General features: G+C 43.8%; 1 protein-coding gene across 3 annotated transcripts in view; it reads right to left on the bottom strand.

Moving 5' to 3' along the window:
- LOC309882458 (uncharacterized protein) overlaps positions 1-19497 on the bottom strand; it is a 248765-nt gene that overhangs the window by 165854 nt on the left and 63414 nt on the right. For all 3 annotated transcript variants that reach the window (XR_014318290.1, XM_082769584.1, XM_082769583.1), the window contains exon 5: positions 9986-10041. Coding sequence is in view for 2 of the 3 variants with exons in the window: in XM_082769584.1 (XP_082625710.1) it covers positions 9986-10041 (56 nt within the window). In the remaining variant the exon portion in view is untranslated. The remainder of the gene's footprint in view (positions 1-9985; positions 10042-19497) is intronic.

Genomic DNA, 19497 nt, shown 5'->3' with positions numbered 1-19497 from the left:
GGCTCCTCATACTTACAGGGAAAAATCCCTTTTCTTTTTTAAATCAAGACAATCCTGACTTGTCATGGCCCTTTTTTTCCCTCCCCCCATCGCAGCCTTTTCACAAACTCAACCTTGTGGCTAACCAGAACCAGTCAAGCAATTACACTTCAAATGTCTCTTGAAATCCATGTCCCTAGTAACCCAATAGCTCCCACTACTGACCTTCTCAAAAGGAAATTGATGTGCTTACCCAAGGAAGTATATTACACAGAAGAGGCAATGAGTCATTTTATCCCACTTCTTGTTCTGTTTCCCCCCCCCCCCCCCCGAAGCCAATTTTATAATATGCAATTAATACCAGTGGATACTAGGTATCCACTACCACCTTTCTGCACCCAAAGTGTTCTAGTAGGCAATGCGTATAAAGTATATAATCTTAATATCACCAGTGACACTCTTAGCCTACAGCATACTTCACCATGTGGTTCCAACCTCTAGTTGTAATGCTACAGTTGTCTCAAAAATTAACTATCTGGTATCATTACTCTTGGACACGAGCATTTGTCTAAACACTGATTTTTATCCCATTTTCTGAATTTGGACTTAATCCGTTTGATCTTCACAGGGCTCTGTGGAAGAATTTAATATATAGCAAGCTGTTTGTGGAACAATATACCAGACCAAAGGTTTGACAGATTTGGGCTTAGAGAGGTAAACTACTTTCCAGTGATCAGAGTTACACTACATTTACACTGTAAAAATAAGGATCAAACTGTCCATGAAAACCAAAATATAAACAAATAACATCTGTAATTCACTAGCTGTATCAAGGACACTTGCTAGAAAAAAATCTTAGAAAATTGTTCATCTCATGTCAGGTTCTTTCTTATCAGAGGACCAGAAGGTAATTAGAATTTTTCCAGCAGCCAAGGGAAACATTAGATTTTTCTCTTTTAGCTTCTAAAAATCAATATTCTTCCACTGATGCTGGAGCTGTTCCACCGTGACATGTACCATAGTCAGCCAACATGTCAACAAATGCAACACAGCAGCTGCTAACATAATTTTATCTGTTATCTTTTCCTTCAAGAAATCTCGGTCTGTCTTTGTTTGCCCATCTGCTTTAAAGCCTTAATTAACACCTGCCCACAAGAACATCCCAAATGTTGTTCATTTGCTGGGCTCCTAAATGAAGACCTGCCTGGAATCTGAAGGAAAAGTTTCATTTTTATCCTGCTGCTACACATTTAACCCTACCACCATCTCTAGCCCACACGCAGTAGAAGTGAAATATCATGAAAAGTACCTATAAATGCGGTCAACAAAAAATATGGAACACGTCTATCACCCTACGCAGATTTCATCTCCAACAAGGTTGCTTCCACAACAGCAAATAAAACAGGGCTAGTATTTCAGCTAGCGTGGGAGACAGCATGGGTCTTGACACAAATTTCTGCATCTGAGAGGATGAATAGAGAATGATCCCAGAACAGCTCTATCAGCTGGTTGCAGCTGTGCAAAGGAAGATTTTATCTAGTCCAGTCTTCACTGTACTCCCCTCAGCTGTGCTTGTTTATCTGGGCTCCATTCAGGAACAAGGAGTCAGGTTCTCACCACATTAACTAGTGCAAGGGGGCAAGATATTTCCCTGCAGCTCAGCCCAGCAGCCAGCTCCTAGCATATCATATTCCCACCCATATCCTCTAGACATTTTATTGGCTGGTCTATTCCATATTACAGGAAATGGAAGGGATTGAGAAATATCATTAAGGAAAGGTGCGTGCCCCTGGGTGTCATGGTCCAAGTTGGAAGCACCCTAAGAAAAGCCCAGGTTCTGTGATGGAGCTGAGCTTATAATGTGGTACAGTGCTGTGTAATTCAGAATTGCAAAGGGGCACCTATGGAGCACCATGAAGAAGAGACAGGGGTTGCTTGCTCTGCAAGATATTCAGTTCCGTCAGCTTTTTATTAAGGAGGTGGGAATTGGAAGTCTTGAGGACAAATCCCTTATGCAAAAAGGCACATTTCTATCCAAGAGGAGAATATCACCACAGATGCACCTGGTTTCTCAAAGGGAATCAGACATTATTTCACTTCTTTATGCCTCAACTTAACTCTAAAATTGGAGCAGTGGATATACAAGTGCATGTGAGACAGGAAACTATTGCTGTAGATTAATGTTTAAACCCATGTTTCAGGTCTCACAGGAAGGGTGCTCCTGATTTGCAAGACTGTTTGTACCTGAAGACCCAACCACACACACAAAAAAAACAGGAACAATATATGGAGAACCACCACCTCAAAACACACTGCTTACTATCCACTCCTAAACAAACCCAGAAGAAAAGCAAGTGAAACGTGCTCCAACCAAGCACAGGTTAGAAGTTCAGCTTCAACATAGTGAAGCCATTCTGCCCAGTTTTCACATTTATTGAACAAAAACTTCTTGGATTCAGTTCCAAAAAAAAAAAAAATCAAGTCAATTTCAATGAGCTGCAGTGACCATTGTAAAAGCTCAGTTTTCTATGAAAGTGAGGAAATGGATTCAGAATTGCTCAGATTCCATTGGCCTCCATAGCTTTGATACAATCAAAGGCATCAAGAAGCTGATTGTCCCTTTGTTCCCCTTCTTTTTCTCTTTGTAGACTCAGAGAAGCATAATCCTGAATTGATAGCTTCTCCAAATGCTCAGGCTATGATTTATCAGTCCAGGAGGCTGCAGTGGAGAAGTAATTGCATTAGCACCACCACTGATAAATAGTGCTTTCTTCAGACTTACGAGCCGCTGAGGGCTAATTACTCCTCAGATTCCAGATTCCGTTTGGCTTTAATCACAGGGTGAATCATCTCCTTCCAAACATGGCAGATATTAATGGCAGCGCATTTGTCCTAATTAATCTTCCATTGGGAAGGCCTTTTCTTTTAATTAAAGACATGAAAATGTGCAAAAATGACAAAAGAGTATGTGGTCGAGTGAGGACAAGAGTCAAAGCACCTCAGAGGATGGCAAGGATTGTTTTCATGAGGAGATAACAATGAGCCATATTCATCCTTGGCATCTGGATTTTGGCCACATTAGGCTGACCCATCAAGACAAATTCATCTTCAACACTTCATTTAAGGGAAAGTGGTGTTGATGAAAGAAGTGAGGACATTTTTAGTGCCTTTGGCTTTGTGGCTCAGTCTTTAAAATTCAATCCCCCCTCAACACAGAGCTACAGCTCATTGCAATTATACGCAAAAGCCAGCAAACCAACAGGTTACTTGGCTACAGAAGCCTCCTGCCGCCATCTGTCCAAAGACAAGAAGACAAAGAAACACTAGAGCTCAAAAGACATGGTAGAATCAAAATGCACATCAAATCTAACTAGAAGTAATGTTTCACCAAATGCTCACTAGCTCCTGAGAGACATTCTTCAGCCTGTCAAAGAAACCAATGGCATATATTAGCTCTTACAAAGCCTGCTACTGGCAATGCTGGCCAAAAACACAGATTCAGATGTCAGTCACTGCAGTGAACTAGAATCTGATGAGTGTCTTTCACAGGCATGTGTTGGATGGGTAACATGCAAAATATTTGTGTTTCTTTGAACCACGTAATAGAGAATCTTATCTAGGGTATGTTTTGTGCAGTCAAATTCCTCTAAGTTAGAGGTGAATCTGAGTGAATATAACCTTGTGGCACAAAGTGCTCCTTGGACTGACATAACTTCTGATTCTGTCTCTGAGACAGACTGCAAAGGGGAGAAAAAGTGAAGTAAGGAACAGCAAGAGCACCTCATCAGTCAGTCTCATTATCTTATTTGGAGTCAGTTGTCAGATAGCTTACCACCCCTGCTTGGTCAGTTGATAAATACACAGCTAGTCTGAACAGTGGGGTTACAAAGAGACAATTATTCTCGTGATGTACACAGATAAGATGGTGGGATAACATTTTGACATTTCTTGTAGCATATTGTACTCAGAAGCTGTTTTGTTCTCAGCATGCCCACCAGTAACAGACATTTACACAGTGCTTTTCCTGGGGACTTTACTTGCATTTGTACCTTATGGCTTTCTTAAGCAAAAGGCCATTTGGACTGCAAGTTTATGTACTGCTCTTTTAGTTCAGAAACTAAAGAAATCCCTGTCCAAAGGCCCTTTGAAAAGAGGCCAATACATGAAAGAGATGTTGCCCTTACCTAGCATATTTTCAATATCCCAGCTTTAGCCTAACTTGATGGTTGCACGGTGTTCCCAGACACTGAGGAAATGTACCTGGTACATTAAGTGAGACTGCAGTCGATACTTCTAAAGTGCCTGTTTATGCTGCAGCAGAGAGCTGATAAACAGCCTTGCCTCTAGTTTCTCTTAATTTAGAATTCATTACGTCTCTCTTTCCATGAAAGATAAACCAATAGCTGCCCTTGACAGCTGTTTTCTTTGGGGTCATTCTCTCTATCCACCCATCTAGTCTTTCTTCAGGGGGTTTTGCTCACTGTAATGCTAGCTCTATCAATTTCATTCAATTCTTGCAACACAATCTACAGGGACTGAGGAGGACAAAGCCAAATGCATTTAACCATTTGGGTTCCAGGCATCAGTGTGAATTATGATAGTTAGATCTGTGGGCAACAGCAAGAGCTCTATCACAAGAAGGAAGACAAGTAAATGAGAAGATTACGCCAAAAGGTGAAACACTCAGCAGGATGCCAGCTGGATTGACTTGAGATGCTTTCTTTTGGTTCAGCCAGTATTGCGTCTGACTGGAAACCCTGCCAGGCTCTCAGCTGGAGGTTCAGTCATGTTAGCATGCCAGATACACACACAGGGCACATCCAACCTTTTTACAGCAAAAATTACTTTCCAGGACTTTGATTTACACTCAGAAGTACAGATGACTGCTTGAAGAACATCAGAATCAGTGGTTAGAGCAGTGGTTCATTTATCCCAATATTTTTTCTCCAACATCTGTAGGAGATGCTATTTACAGAAAGTATGTGAGCCTGTGTGATCACTTCCTCAGCATATTCCCCCAGCACCCACGGTCATGCACAAGGCAGAACACCCCTCCCTACTCCCTTCAGCATCCATTCAAAGACTAGTTATGCGTGAAGTTATCTTCTCCTTTTTAAGCCCAAGAATGTTATCCAAGAAGTTCCTCCAGATGTTCCCTGCCCAAGGAAAGCTTATGAAGGAAGGTAAAGATGAGCTGCACAGAGGGTTCCCAGGGGCCTTTATTCCTGTGGAGGCACCACATAGCTAAAACATTTAGACTAAAAACATCTCAGAGAAGAAGCAGAGGCAGTAAATTTCATATTATCCTGTTAAAAACAGTGTTGTCATTAGAACTTTTTAACGGCACTACAGGAACACTGTGTCTCCCTCTGAGGAGTACACACTATTCATACCCACAGGTTTATCACATTATCCATTCCTCAGTATCACAAATGCTGGGATGCAGAGGAAACCACCAAATTATTTTTTCTGTTCACAGCTGAGCTTATTTCCTCTCACATGCAGCAATCAGCATTTGCTTACTGAAGCTATACCACCCTATATCTGAAAAGCTTGTGGTTTAAAAGACCTAATCTGCACTAAATTAGTGCAGAATGGCAAGAATAATATTGACAGGCCCTTGATGGTCAAAGTCCCAAAATGCTGATAGCAACAGTAGATTTTAATTAGGTTTTTAAAGTAATCAGAAAATAGAATGAACATAGAAAGGGTTTTAACTTAAAGGGAAGGCCTGGTGGGTCCTGCAGTCAGGTTAAAATGAATTATTTTTCAGGCTGAAGAGACTTCAGAAAACACATTACAGGCTTTTTAAGCTGCTTTGTCAGGGACATCCCAGAAGCCTCTCCTGTCATTCGCAGGAATGGCTTATCCAAATGTTTGTTCTCCCTCTGGAGGATTTAAACTGATACTGGCTCTGTTCCCAGAGCAGGTGATTTGAAACTTTATATGGACATGGACTCCAAAAAGCCAGCCCATGACTTCATACCAACAATCCCACGTACAATCTTTAATCTCAAGGGCTGATATCTAAAGAAAACCGGGAAACCAAGCTCTGAATCAATCTTGGGAAACTGGCAGCACTCAGACCTGCCCTCTGGCACCTCCACGTCCTACCACTCCACACTGCTGCTGTTTTACAGAGGGACAAAGGGCAGAATATCAATGCACCTGACTCGGGACTGATGACAAATTATTTGCCCAAGATCTGATGTCAGTGGTACAGGAAACAAGCCTTCTTCCTATCAGTGTGTACACCAGTAGATCCATATCTGGCATGACCAAGTTGTAAATGCTGGTCACAAGAGACCTGTGTCCCATTCCCTCCTCAAACAGAGGTAGTGAGAACAACACCAAATACCAGAACCTGGAACAGTGTGGAAAACTCACCTCTGCAAAGCAATGCACTGTCGCCAAAAAGCAACATATCACAGAAAAAAATGAACAACTAACTGATCCAAAGTGCCCAGTCTCTCAATAAAATGAGAAACACTGCTTTTTCTATTGTGTCATCTGCCTTTGGACAGCACTGGCAATGAGGCCACATTCCCTGGCAGCAAAGCCTTTCCCTCTCCTCAATTGCAATAAAAAGCCACCTCTCCTCACCAACCTCTCATTAAAAGTTCAACTGATCCCCAAGCAGAGAAACATAATTAGGCTCTAGCTCCTGAGAATTGCTATCACTTTGCTCACACTAACTGGTAAATGGCTGAATATCTTCATCCACCTGCCAGGCCATGATAGAGTTTCCAGCACATTTCACCACTGCACAGAGCAGTGGCTCCCAGAGCTTGGGAGAAATCCTACTTGCAAGCCCTCAGCACAGCCCAGGCTTCTAGTGTTCTCCTGATAATACAAACTGCCAGCCAGCATTTTTAATTAGAAAAGCAGCTCTGATGCAAGAAAGTAGAGATTAACCCATCAAGTCACCCTGTCCCATTTCCCCACCAAGGAATAATCTTGTTCAGAACATCTTTTCACTGGCAAACCCCATCAAGTATCACTCCTATGGAAAAATGGAAAATAAAACTGTTCATGCCACTGAAAAGCTTTAGACCTCATAAAAGACGACACTGTGTTAAACCACAACACTATTAAAAAAAAAAACACCTTTTTAAGATCAGAAGTACAGCACAGCAGAGGATCTAGGAGACTTCCTCAGTTCTCCTCAATCCTACAGTTGGACTCAGCCTAGAAAGTACATTTTTTTTTCCCCCTTCACAGCCAGGCTCTGTATGACCTTGGTCTTCTTGCCCTCTGGACCTCTGTCCCCATCCAAATATTCAGAAATGGCTGTAACAACTCTGATGTTCAGCCAAAGGGCCCAGCGCAGTACAGCAGTACCATAGCAAACATCTAAATCCTTCCCAAAAATCTATTTATTCACAAAAATCTCCTGTGTTGTCAGGGACCTAAACACCCTACAATGTGGTTCTCTTCTGGCCCATTCATCTTTTTCTTCCCATAAAAGAATGCATCCACCCACATCTCTAATACAGCTCCATTGTTGGTAACTAGGAGCCTTGATATCCTCCAGCTGTGATGTTTTGCTGTCATGGCATGGATTTCATCCTCATTGTTCCCTTCATCTTCAAGTCCTCCTGCCAGCTTTATTCCTCATGTTGCTCCACTAGCTTGTTATTTATGTTGTGTGATCAACTGCTTTACTGTAAGCACTGTAGTATGATGGATAATGGCACTGTATGTATTTTTAAGTGTGCACTGACTTTTTCCCCAAATGCACATAATGGGGAATAATCAGAAATAGCTATCACCTTTCCCCCAGTTCAGAATACTTTTAAAAATATTCAATATTTTTAAGCATCAGCATTCAGAACGTGTCACACCTTAATCTGAAGTAAAAGTAGGCTGCACCACTCTGCCATGGATCCATTTCTAAGGTAGGGTAGAAAACAGACCTACAGAGGTTGAAGATCTCGTATTTAAGATTCATTTTGTCCCTTAAAAATCTAGACCATCCCCAAGCACTAGTGAGCGAATAAGTGAGACAAGGATGAAATGAAGGCAGGGAGAAGTTGGGCTGAGGACCTAGCCAGAGGTCAGGATGGGGAGGTCTGTTTATCTACAGAGCAGGAAAGTTCCCATTACTATGGACATTAACTCAAACGGCATGAGGTACTACAGCAAGCTAGATTAGAAAAAATTAGAGGGCAGAGAACTGACACAATTCATATTTCCCCCCTTTGAAAGCCTTGCAATTAGGTCCTCCCTTTGCACCATTACCCTCCTCTTTTTTATTTTAAGCCATCATAGCTACACTATCCTCAGAGTACAGTTACACTCCACTAAAAGCTCCAGTTTATTTAACAAAAAGCCATTATCTGTGCATGTTGCCCTCACTTGTTCCATGTGCTCCAGCAGGTAGAAAACACCATGTTCAAACGGGCAGCCAAGCTGCTCTCAGCTCTTTCATGCTGTTTCTTTAATTTCAGCTGCATCTGGGTTCAAAGAAACATCAGATTCCAGTCTGCATCTTATATCTCAGGCTCAAACAAGGACCCAGGATGAGTGGATCGTTGCTGTGTCTTTTGCAGGTATTCTTCAGGGCATCAAAGTTTCATTTGAACTGTTACCTTAGAGTCAAGAAATATATTGCTCATGGATCTCCAGGGAATGTGACACAAGTGAAAGTTATTAAGTGCACAGCCTCAATATTTGTCCATCCCTGCCCAAAGAGGCACAAGACAAGGCTACTCACTTTCCGGACAATAACCGGTCAATCATTTCAAAGCCTGGGGGGAGTAAAAGCACTAACTGTGGTATTAAAGCAGAGCATCATTAACAGCACTGTGCATTCACTGCAGCAACATAATGAAAAGGGAATATTTATAGCCAATATCCATTTATGCAGTGGGCACATCTACCCCTACAAAAACTAATTCTGAGTTTTACGACACCTTAAAGATTATCAGACCTGGTCTAACAGAACCTGAGGCTCTTCATCAGCCAGTGGCTGTGGATGGCATTTCAGTGTCACATCCCAGAACAGCCAGACACAACTGGTTCACTGCTTGTACAAGACGGGCAGAAATCTTATGTCACAACATTTTGTTCAGGCAATAAACATGACCTTTTTTGAAGTATTATTAAAAGAAATTTGCTGGGTTTCATCAGAGATGGAGGAGACAGAGGCACACTGACGGCAGAACTGAGACTAAAAGCACAATGCTGGACAGAGCTTGGTTAGGCATTTACCACACCCATGGGTGGTAGCTCACAAACCATCAGTAGAATACAGAAGCACATAGAGCATTGTTTTAAAAAGCTTATTTTTTGCAGCCAGGAGAAGTCAAGCTTAATAATTAACAGCAGTCATGTTCAGAACAGATACCAGGAAATTAACTCTGCTTATTTTTTCTCCTCCACATGCAGAGCATCCTAAGGTCTGTGGATACAACCAGAGGATCAAGCTGAAGGGAAAAATGCAAGGTCTCATTTACAAAGCAGTCAGGAGAACTGTGGGAAAGGGAGGATAAAATATTACCGCAAGCTAACAACAGTAGGGAAATAGCATGAACTATAGCAATGCTGCTGATAACAAAACCAATTACTTACAAATTACAAAAACTGGGAAGTCTGCTTTTTTTCTTAACAAGTTTTTGGGTTCTCAGGCTCTCGTTCTGGGTTTAATTCCCCTCTCCCCCCCCCCCCCCCCCCCACACACACCTCCCTTTTCCAGTGTTATTTCACAGCCAGGCCAAGCCAAAGCTATTCTAGCTGATGTGTAGCTATGTTACAGAAGAAAGCCTTCCTTTGGTTTGGGGGCAGGATGAAGTGAGGTGGTGCAGGGGAACAGGACATAGCAGGAACTGAAATCTGTTTTTACCACTGGGGCTCACAAAGAGCTTCATAAGCTTTACAGCTAGACATAAACCACAGCTGTGCAACATGACAGTACAAGTTTATTTCACTGAACAACTGCAGCTCAAGTCTTATCAGCTCATGCTAATTAGCTCACCAGCACAGCTTCCTAGCTTCCAACACCTACCTGTCCCAAATATCCCACCAACGCCCTGAAAGTGCAAAGCCTTCAGATGGACAGAGCTAGAAAAAAAAAAAAAAAACAGCATTCGTTAACACAGCACACGCCTAACACCCTCAGGAAGGGGGCAAGTCTTAAAAGCAAGTCAATGAGATACATTTGCAGTCTAGAGAAGACTTTTCAATGTAGGTTATCAAATAAGGCCTTACATTTTAACCTGAACTGCAGCTGACAGACTTCCAGGTGTCTGGCCATTTCCCCAGAAAGGACTTTGGACCATCACAGGTAAAGTCTCTTTACCTAGGTTTTCAGCCTGCTGTAAACTGCTATTCCTTATTACCACCACCATCCATTCCTGGCACATAGCACTTCTCAGTACTGTCTTTGGGAAAAAAAGTTATGCATGATGAATCTTCTTGTGACCTTTAGTGTAAACTTCCCAAAGCAAGAAGAATGCCTGAGCTCCCTTGGCCAGCACGCACGCTCACAGCCGGCACAGCACCAGCTGAGACACTGCCCTTTGGGCTCACATCGTTTATCAAGATAGGAGGCTGTCAGGCTCCTGCCTGACACGCACTGGCTCAGGAAAGGAAAGCAGTGACAGTTCACCTGAAAAAAGTAATAGGACGCAGCTGGGTGTTTTGGTAGGAGAAAAACCCTACATGGCAAATATATTCCACTGAAAAATTGGAAGCAGACTAATTGAAGACCAGAGAGATCTGGGCAGTGTGGGAAAGCTGATTCTTGTGAGCAGTGTGGTGGGCAGCTGCAAAAGCAAATGCTTAATGCATTAAGAGACCTCAACCCACCAGCACCTCCTGTTCCCACTTCATTCTCTCTCCCAAAAAATATGAATTCTATCAGGAAGGAGGAGAAATATCATTGAAGAACACACCTAGGCAAAATGCTCTCCTTGAGGTTTTTTTTGTTTTTTTAAATAACCTTATGGAAAGCCAAGCACTACTCTTCAGCTTTGCCCAGTGAGTGAAGGCAGCAGTCCCCTCCCACAGCAAGTATCACCTGGACCATCTCACACTGTTCAGGAAGGCTGCACCGTACACTTCAATTGACATTTGAAATACTTTACATTATGAAACCAGAACTACCTGGCTTAAACTTTTGAGTATAAAGGTTAAATCATTTCCTTTATGAAGGTATTTGGGATTTAAAAAATAGGTTCAATAACAAGTCACCGCACTCCGCTGGTTAGTGCATGTAACCTTGTCTATTGCCTCAAACTCACTCCATCCTTACAAAAGCGTTGGAGAACAGAAGCAAATAAAAAGCGCAGAGAGCAGAAGGGGAGAGCAAAGGAAGGAGAGAGGAGTTCTCATCTCAAACAGATGGAGTGGCTGGAGCACAGATTCAGAGTTATTTCTGCAAGAACAATGAAGAGATTATTAAAAGCAGCCCATCTTATACTGTCACACTGATCCACGGGAGTCTTTCCTAGAAAATCTAGCAGCTTTCTTCCCCATTCCCAACTCACAGCTTTCTGAAATCAATTCCACAAGTAACCACATCCTTTCCCTTGAGATCTTTCTTTTCTTCTGTTCCAGCCTTGCCCTGGACATTGCTGCGATGGGGCACTCAACCTGCCTCACACCACCTTATTACTCCCTAACAGCACAAGCAGTGGTCATCCCAGGACTTCTCCACTCTATTTCAGTGCGTTGACTGACAACCTAATGGCAGAAGCACATAGCAAAGCATTTCCCAGCGCTCAGATGAAGTGTTGGAATATAAAGACCATGAACATCAATTGCGAAGTTTCTGCATAACTGAGCACAATAGATTTGACATTTCAATCACATTAACACACGACACAGATCTGCTTGACTGACAGTCTTTGATTTGACTTCTGAATCTCACCTTAACTGCTTCAAGTTCAAGGCTAGTATACATTTTGTATACACATATTGTCTGTCCTTGCTAAAATTGAGCCCAGTTTCTCCTGAATTGAAAGACAGGGTTTTAATGGACTGCAGAAAAAAAAATCAGACCCTCTTGATTAGGTATGATGAGACTCTGCAGATAAGACCTGCAAAACGCAGTTACCAGCAAGACCGAGTAGTCACTTAAGAGAAAGACATTCACTTTTGCTTCATAAATCCCTAAGGTGCAGGCTTTGCTCAGACTCCTGATCAACTGCTCCATCAATTGTATTCTATCAAAAAGGAGGAAATTATGATCCAGACGAGGGATTTGCTTTTATGGCTGTTATCATCCTGAGGGGAACCCAAGCTGTGCTTACAAGTTGCTAAACTTCTCACCCCCTGTGTCATATGCTAAATCTACACTTAGTAGAACAAGACCTTGTATAAGCAGCACAATTTATTAATGAGGGATTTTGAAGTGACTTTCACTTCCCATAGTTGGAGGGCTACCTTTCCAAAAAGATTTAAAGCTTTTCAGATAAGATTTTCTGTTTACACAGAGGAGCAGAGCAAAGGACACATTCCCCTTTTTGCTCCCCCAACCACACTGATTATGATATATGGCAGGTGGCGAAAAGCAATTTCTAAGAGTAACAAATGTGTTTTTGCTCAGGTCCTCACCTGAGGAAAACTGCATTGCCTGCCTACCACCAATTGCTTTGCCAGGTTCCAGTTGAAGCAGCAAATTGCCACAGTTAGAGGCATTTCACATGGCTTGCACCCTCACTTATGTCAAAAACATAGCATCTTTATTTGGGTCTTCCAGAATGCACCGAAGAGGTAACTGGCAAGTCTCAGCAGCTTCAGGGCATCTTTGCTTGCCACATCTGAACATTGCCTTAGGTATTTTCTTAATATCACTTCATAAAAATTTCAGGAATGCTCTAAGGGTCTGAAACTTCAAGCTCCCCAAGGAATTTTATCTTTTCAATTGAATAGGAAGGTCTACCAAAGATTAGGACTCGAGGTTTGGTATCATAGATGTCACCCTACCACAACCCTGGCACACAGCTGTGTACTAACTCCACGAGAAACAAAGGCATAAGATGTGCAAGACCAACCTTGGACTTTGCTCCTTAAAATAAAGAGCTTAAATACTATCAAGGTGCCTTCATCTGTCAAGAGCGGTCTATGGATCACAAAGGAATTGCCTCAGAGGCATAAATACCATCCATATTTCTGGCCTCTGTCCAAGCCATTGACCTCTTTACAGCATGTGTGGCAGAAGGGATAAATGTAGCCAGCCCCTGACACATCCAGGCAAACCTATCAGGTATCCAAACCCAGGCTGGGACCCTATAGAGACTATAGACACCTCAGCAGACATAACCTCTGGAGACAACACATCAAGAAAAACTTCAGGAGGCACCCGAGCCTCTGGTAACTCCTTTTTTTTTTTTTTTTTCTAGAGCTGCCTTACTGCAGGCCAGATCCTATCAAACTGCGGAGCCAACCCATCACCAGCCCTCTTTGTGACAAACAGCATCATACATAGTGTCATAAGACAGATCTGATGGTCAGCTGACTGCTGTGATGGCCTCTCTTGCTTGAAAACACAACCTAGTGGTGGTTCGCTGCACTACTGAGCTGCAGCTACCCTCCTGCATCTTGCGACCATCCCTGCCTCATGCCATCCACAGCCTTCATAACTGTGAATTTTCATATCAAAATGCTTTTGTAGCAACTCCCCAGCCTAGTGCCCGTTCTGGGAGGGAAGCCACAAAAAAAGTTAACAGCTCACGGCCACCTCCCTGCCCTGTGACACACAGGGCTCATCCTAGCAAAGCTCCAATAACAAAGCTATAACAGCATTTCGTTATCATATAAGGGGCCCTCTGAGACATCAACATTAGACTTTTCATCAAGACTATCTTTAACATGCAACAAAGAAAAATGTTTCCATTCACAATGGCAAATGTTTACCACACTTGGCTGCAGAAAGTTACCCCAGCTGTTACCCATAGGCCCAGGGGAAAAAATATCAATAAGCAGCTATTAAATCTTCCACTGATGCCTCAGCAATCTCTGGTTATGTTCCCATTCTGCAGGGTAAGTACATGCACAAACAGAAGAATAAAATCCATTGCTCTCCATGGGACTATTCAGACCCTGACTTGGTACTCTGGAGGAACAGAGGCAATATTTGTGAACCACAACTGATGAGAGAGGCAGAAGGATGAGATGAAAGAAGGGAAGAACTAGAAGTCCTCTGAAGGGAGCAGTGCTCAGCTCCTCAGCCATCAGCTCTCCAGATTTCACTCAAGGAAAATGAAGAGCGAATATATCCACAAAAAGATTTAATTTGTTTCATGCTATTTTTCTTGGCAATTCCTTGGTAAAAGGTGATAGGGCTCATATGAATGATCCATCCACTCAAAAACTCTTTGAGCCAATATGTTTTCACAAACAGCAGCTTGATCAATTTGCCTGAAGATTTGGGGATTTTCAGGTTAAATGCAATCCTTAAGATATAGCACACCCTGAGAAATTAGCTCTTCTGGAAATTATTGAATCCCTCGCTACTTTTCTAAAATCATTCTGTGCTGTAAGTGCCAGCAATGGATTATACAACATCTTGAGAACAGACATGAAAATAAATGGAAAATTCACCTTAAAATTGTTTCTGCCTGCCAGAAAACCTGCTATCTTGCACCACTCTGCTCAGGTCTTCTTTTGTTTCAAGAGTTGTTCTTTTTGTAGTCACACACACAAAGAGTATTTGCATATGGATAACAAAGCAATATTTTCCCTAGCTTTTTTTAGTCTCGTTTTATTATTGACCCTGATAAGCCTGGAAAACAAAAGTCACACATTGCTCCAGATACAGCAAGCTATGTAGGCATCATCAAAAAAATCCTATAAAGCACTACTAAGTACCTTGGGTTTTTGTTTGTCTTTTGGTTGTTTAACACATTCCCCACCTCCCCCCTTTGGCAAGGTTCCCTTTCCATAAGTTCTGTTTTTCTGCATCTTCGCTGCCAGACTCAGTCCCAGCAACTTTCAGAGCCATTTTTGCCATGTCATTATGTGAACTTTCTGCAAAATCTGTACAAATCTGAATCCTTCTGTTTGGGAGCAATTTCCTCTTTTCCATCTCCACCACAGGATTTCCAATGCCTCCATGAGTTCTTGAAATGCATAAACAAGGGCATGTTAGGCTCTTTTTAAAAGAAAAAAAAAAACAGTCTCAGAATAATCATTTGTCTCCCAACAAAAGAAACCAAAGAATTCCTGTACACTATGGTGGCCAAACAAGAAAGCCACCGGGATGAAAAAAATCATTAAAGCAATCTTTAGCTTTGCTGTGGGCACAGCCTTTCACAGATCTCACTGTAGACATGACTATTCCAAGAATCTTGTTTTATGTCACTAACCACTCCAAACACATGCATGGACAACACATGTCGAACAAAATGGTTCATATGGCATCCCTTACACTCAAGTGGAGATGACTCTTCAGACACGTGCTGCAAGATGAGGAACTGCTGGGCACAGGTCCATTGCTGACCTCTGATGGTCGGACACAGACTTACATGGACAGGGGCAGCCTCCTGAGCAAGGTGGGAGGACCCTCCAGATGAGGAGCAGCTCCTGAGCTGTTTGCCTAGACACCAAGCAAGGAGTTCAGAGTGAATAAGCCACCTTGGAAAGCACTCTGCTTTAACCTGACCATCTCATCTTTGCAGAAACCAGTTTGAGCACAATCTTGGATCATACATGTAGGATGAGGAAGAACCGCAAGCCAGTGGGGTAGGATCATCCTTGAAAATGAAGCTGAGGGTCCCAAATGATGTTCAGACTTCACCCAACCACAGCAAATACTGTGGTTGGGTGAAGTGGGACAACCCACTGGTGTCCATTTATAAGGTATGGGGAGACCTTAGCCTCCAGACCTCTACTCTGCTACATCAAGTTCAACAACAGCAGCACTGAAGGTACCGAAACCTCCCGCCTCAGCAGCCACAGTCAGCTCAGCAGCTCCAGATATGAACACAAACCAGGGCCAGCATGACTGATAATTAGACCTGGTCATAATCAGTGTTTATTCACTGCAGAACAACACACCAGAAACAGGAAATATGTGGCAGAGGGAGGCACTGGAGAAAGGGCGAGATGTTTCAGACCAACTGCCTCTGCCCCACCCTACTTCTTTCCCCTCCCCAAAAGTCATGGGAGCTAAAATAACATTTCTTTCAGCAAATGTCAGATGGAGGAACTTTCATGACTCATCAGCTGTTGTTTTAGCCTGCGAGGGACTATAAATTACACTAATTAGAACATGGTATTTTTCTTGCAGTTATACAAAACACTGTCTCTTCCTGTGACATCTAAGAGCAGAGCCATCAAGCAGGAGCGTGCTCGGTACATGTTTTAACTAGAATCCACAATTCACTTGCATGAAAAATCCTCCTAGCAGCAAATTGGTGAGAGCTGGCAGAGTGCATCAAGAAAGCTGTGCTGAATTATGAGAGGAGGGAGAGTAAATTAGCGGCCAATCGAACCTGCCCAACAAGAAATGGAACCATTCCTTACTGTCAAGGACTACAGCACCAGTATCACTTTCACTCTGAGCAGGAAAAAAAAAAAAAGGTAATTTACAGGGTCTTCAGTCACACATACCACCAGCCCGTGCAGGTAATAAGTTTAGCAGTTGGGATTGCGTGTGTTTTGGGAGCAGCTTATTTGCATTTAGCCACATACACACATGCACAATCTTGGACAAGCCAAACAGAAAAGCCTGGATATAAGCTGTCACTTCAGCTCTCAAGCCTGAATTATCCCAGCAAAGTAAAAGCAGGGATTTATTCAGACCCCAACATCCCAAATCTGGCAATTACAACAGCCTCCTGCAGAGCCACTGCCCTGGCTCACCTTCCAGCAAGATTCCTTCAGAGCCAGATACAAAAAGGGATTTTTCTGCTGCATGTGCAGTATGGAGCCCCAGCCCATACACCCCCACCTTGGGGTCTGTATGTGAACAATGCACTCACAGGCATGTAACAGATGAGCCCAGGGCCGTGGGGCAGGCTGGAGGTGGATAGCAAGCAAGGAGGGACCTCTAGCCTTGGCCAACAAGTTGTCAGCTACACCTAGTCACACATTTTTCCACGGAAAATTGCCTTCTTCCCAGAGAGAGTGACTTTTCTCAAAGCAGGACTGCTGTGTTTCTCGTTTTAACGAGTTTATCAAGTTCAGCACTAGCTACTTCGATTTTCATAAAAAAACTCATGTGCCGCTGCCCAGGCTGGCAAAGACTAGGATACCCCCATTATGTATTGCCACCAGGCTTTTCAACAATGTGAGATAAAAACAGAAGATAAAGCTTTTTAAAAAATAGTATCATTGAAGTAGCAAAGCCACTGCACAACCCATAGCATATCTCTGCCTCCAGAAACTCCCAAGGCAAGCAACAGGAGTAGAAGGAGTCTGTCTTCTTGTGCTCTGCATGGAGATTGCAGCCCAGGAGCTGGAGGGGAGCAGCAAGGCCCAAATCCCCAGAGATTATCTCTGTGCTAAGAGCTGCAAGCCTTTGGCACCAGCAAAACCCAACGGAGCGATTCCCCAGCTGTTGGGAGCAGGGGCCTGCAGGGGTCCCTAGCACTGCTCTGTGCAAGGCACCGCCGCAGCCAAGAGCAGCTGGAACCCAAGTGCTTGAGGGCAGCTGCTCCAACAGCTCCCCTCCACCCCGAGCTGGGGCGCACAGCGAGATGGGCCCAGCTGCCTGCAGATGCCTCCCCCGGGGCCGGCCCTGTGCCCTGGCACCCACAGGGACGCTCACCTGCCTGCCACCTCGGGGGGAAGAAGCAGCCCCCTTCCCCTCGCCCTTCCTGCTGGAGTTAGCAGCTCGAGTGCAGCAGTATCTGGCGGACATCTGGCCACTTGGATTTCCAGACAGTGACTCATGCACACATCCTGGGACAGCAGAACCTGTGGTATATGACCAAAGGTCCCGCTCTTTCCCTTGATTGTGCAAGCTTTAATTTGCACCTGAGCCTCTTTCAGGCCAAATGAGCAAGGGGCTGGTTTGGGTATTGCATTCACCCCCCCCCCAGAAACAGCCCTTCTGGCAGGGCAGCAATGCACCAAGGGGATCACACAAAGGGCCACAGGGGGTTTGAACACACAGCTCCACAGGCCAGGGCACCACCGAGGGAGCCACAACATACATTAGAAAATGAATTCCTTCAGCAGAATACAAGCAGCAGGGGAATGAGTCAGAAAGTTTGTTTCTGCTGTTTGCCATAAACCACCCAGGTGCAACACAGACAAATCTCCTGAGCAAACGAGGTCACCAGCACCTCAGCTGGGGTTAGCAGAGAGCAGATCCTCACCCCCCACATCCTTCTGACACAGTGCATTTGTCCACTAACTATCAGAGCCTGAAGTGCCCTGATCTAGAGTAACGCTTCTCAGCTAGGGGATTGTGAAAGGCTGAATAGGACGCTGCTAGGTGCTGGAAATATCATTCCTGTAAGTACAGATGTTGCTACTCCACTGCTAGCCAAGATCTACATCATCTTTTTGAAGCATGTGCAAGTGTAAATGGGTCCAACATTCTCTCACTGGGGTTTTTTAACTCTTAGTTTTACAATAAACAGAAGTTTAAAAAAAAAAAAAAAAAAAAAAAAAAAAAAAAAAAAACACCTTTCAGACCCTGTTAAGGTATTACCACCCCAAGGAAGCAGAGATACACTGTGCTGTAAGGTGTCTGCATGCTATACACACCACAGCAGGAGAGAGAGAGGCACAGCCAGGTAAAACTACCCAAAACCCAGGGTACATTTGTCCTCCCAAAGGGCTCCCTCCAAGAGGGCAGAGCCCATAGACTCCCTTGCCACCCCCCAGTCCCACCCTGCTCTTGCAAAAGACCCTCGGTCTCCTCTGCATGAGGCTCACTCAGTGAAACAGACAGCATATGGCATCCCACAATCAGCCGTATGATCTCATCTTGTCTGACTGCTATTTTTACAGCTTGTTATTAATAAGCATAAACCAGGAATGCGAGGTGCTGTCACGTTGGGTATTCACACGCTTGCAGCCCAGATGTTGCTTTATCAGGATTACACATTGCGGAGGGGCCACAGGGAGCCGTGTGCAGGTTATACGGCTTGTTCCCAGCTACAAGGAGCACATTGGTGAGACAGAAACAGAGCAACAGACCCATCCTCAAATTAAAGAAAATGACCTTTTAACAAAACTATAGTGTTAGTCCTACCTTGGTGAAGGGGGGGGAGGACAAACCAGGATTTCCAGCACACACAAGAGCCAGAAGGAGACACAAAACCCTGCCAGTGGGACTGGAGGGGTATATATATCCTGGGTGGGGGTGTCAGCAGAACAGCTGAGCTCCATAACCTTCATGATGTCCCTCATTCCTGCTGGCTATCACCTCCTTACTGCACTGGCAGAGGGGAGATAAACTGGGGGCACCTGGTGGGGGTCACAGCTGTGGAGCACTCAGCCCTGCTCTCACCTTTGCCAGACCCATTCAAAGTCCTCACTGGCTTTAGGTCCTCACTGCCAGTAAACCCCAGAGCTGGGCTTGGATGGTAATTAGTGCGAGCTTCCAGCCTTATAGCA

This window comes from Aythya marila (genome assembly GCF_965140915.1).
Source record: "Aythya marila genome assembly, chromosome: 11".
NCBI lineage: Eukaryota > Metazoa > Chordata > Aves > Anseriformes > Anatidae > Aythya > Aythya marila.
This window is presented reverse-complemented; position numbering and strand designations above follow the sequence as displayed.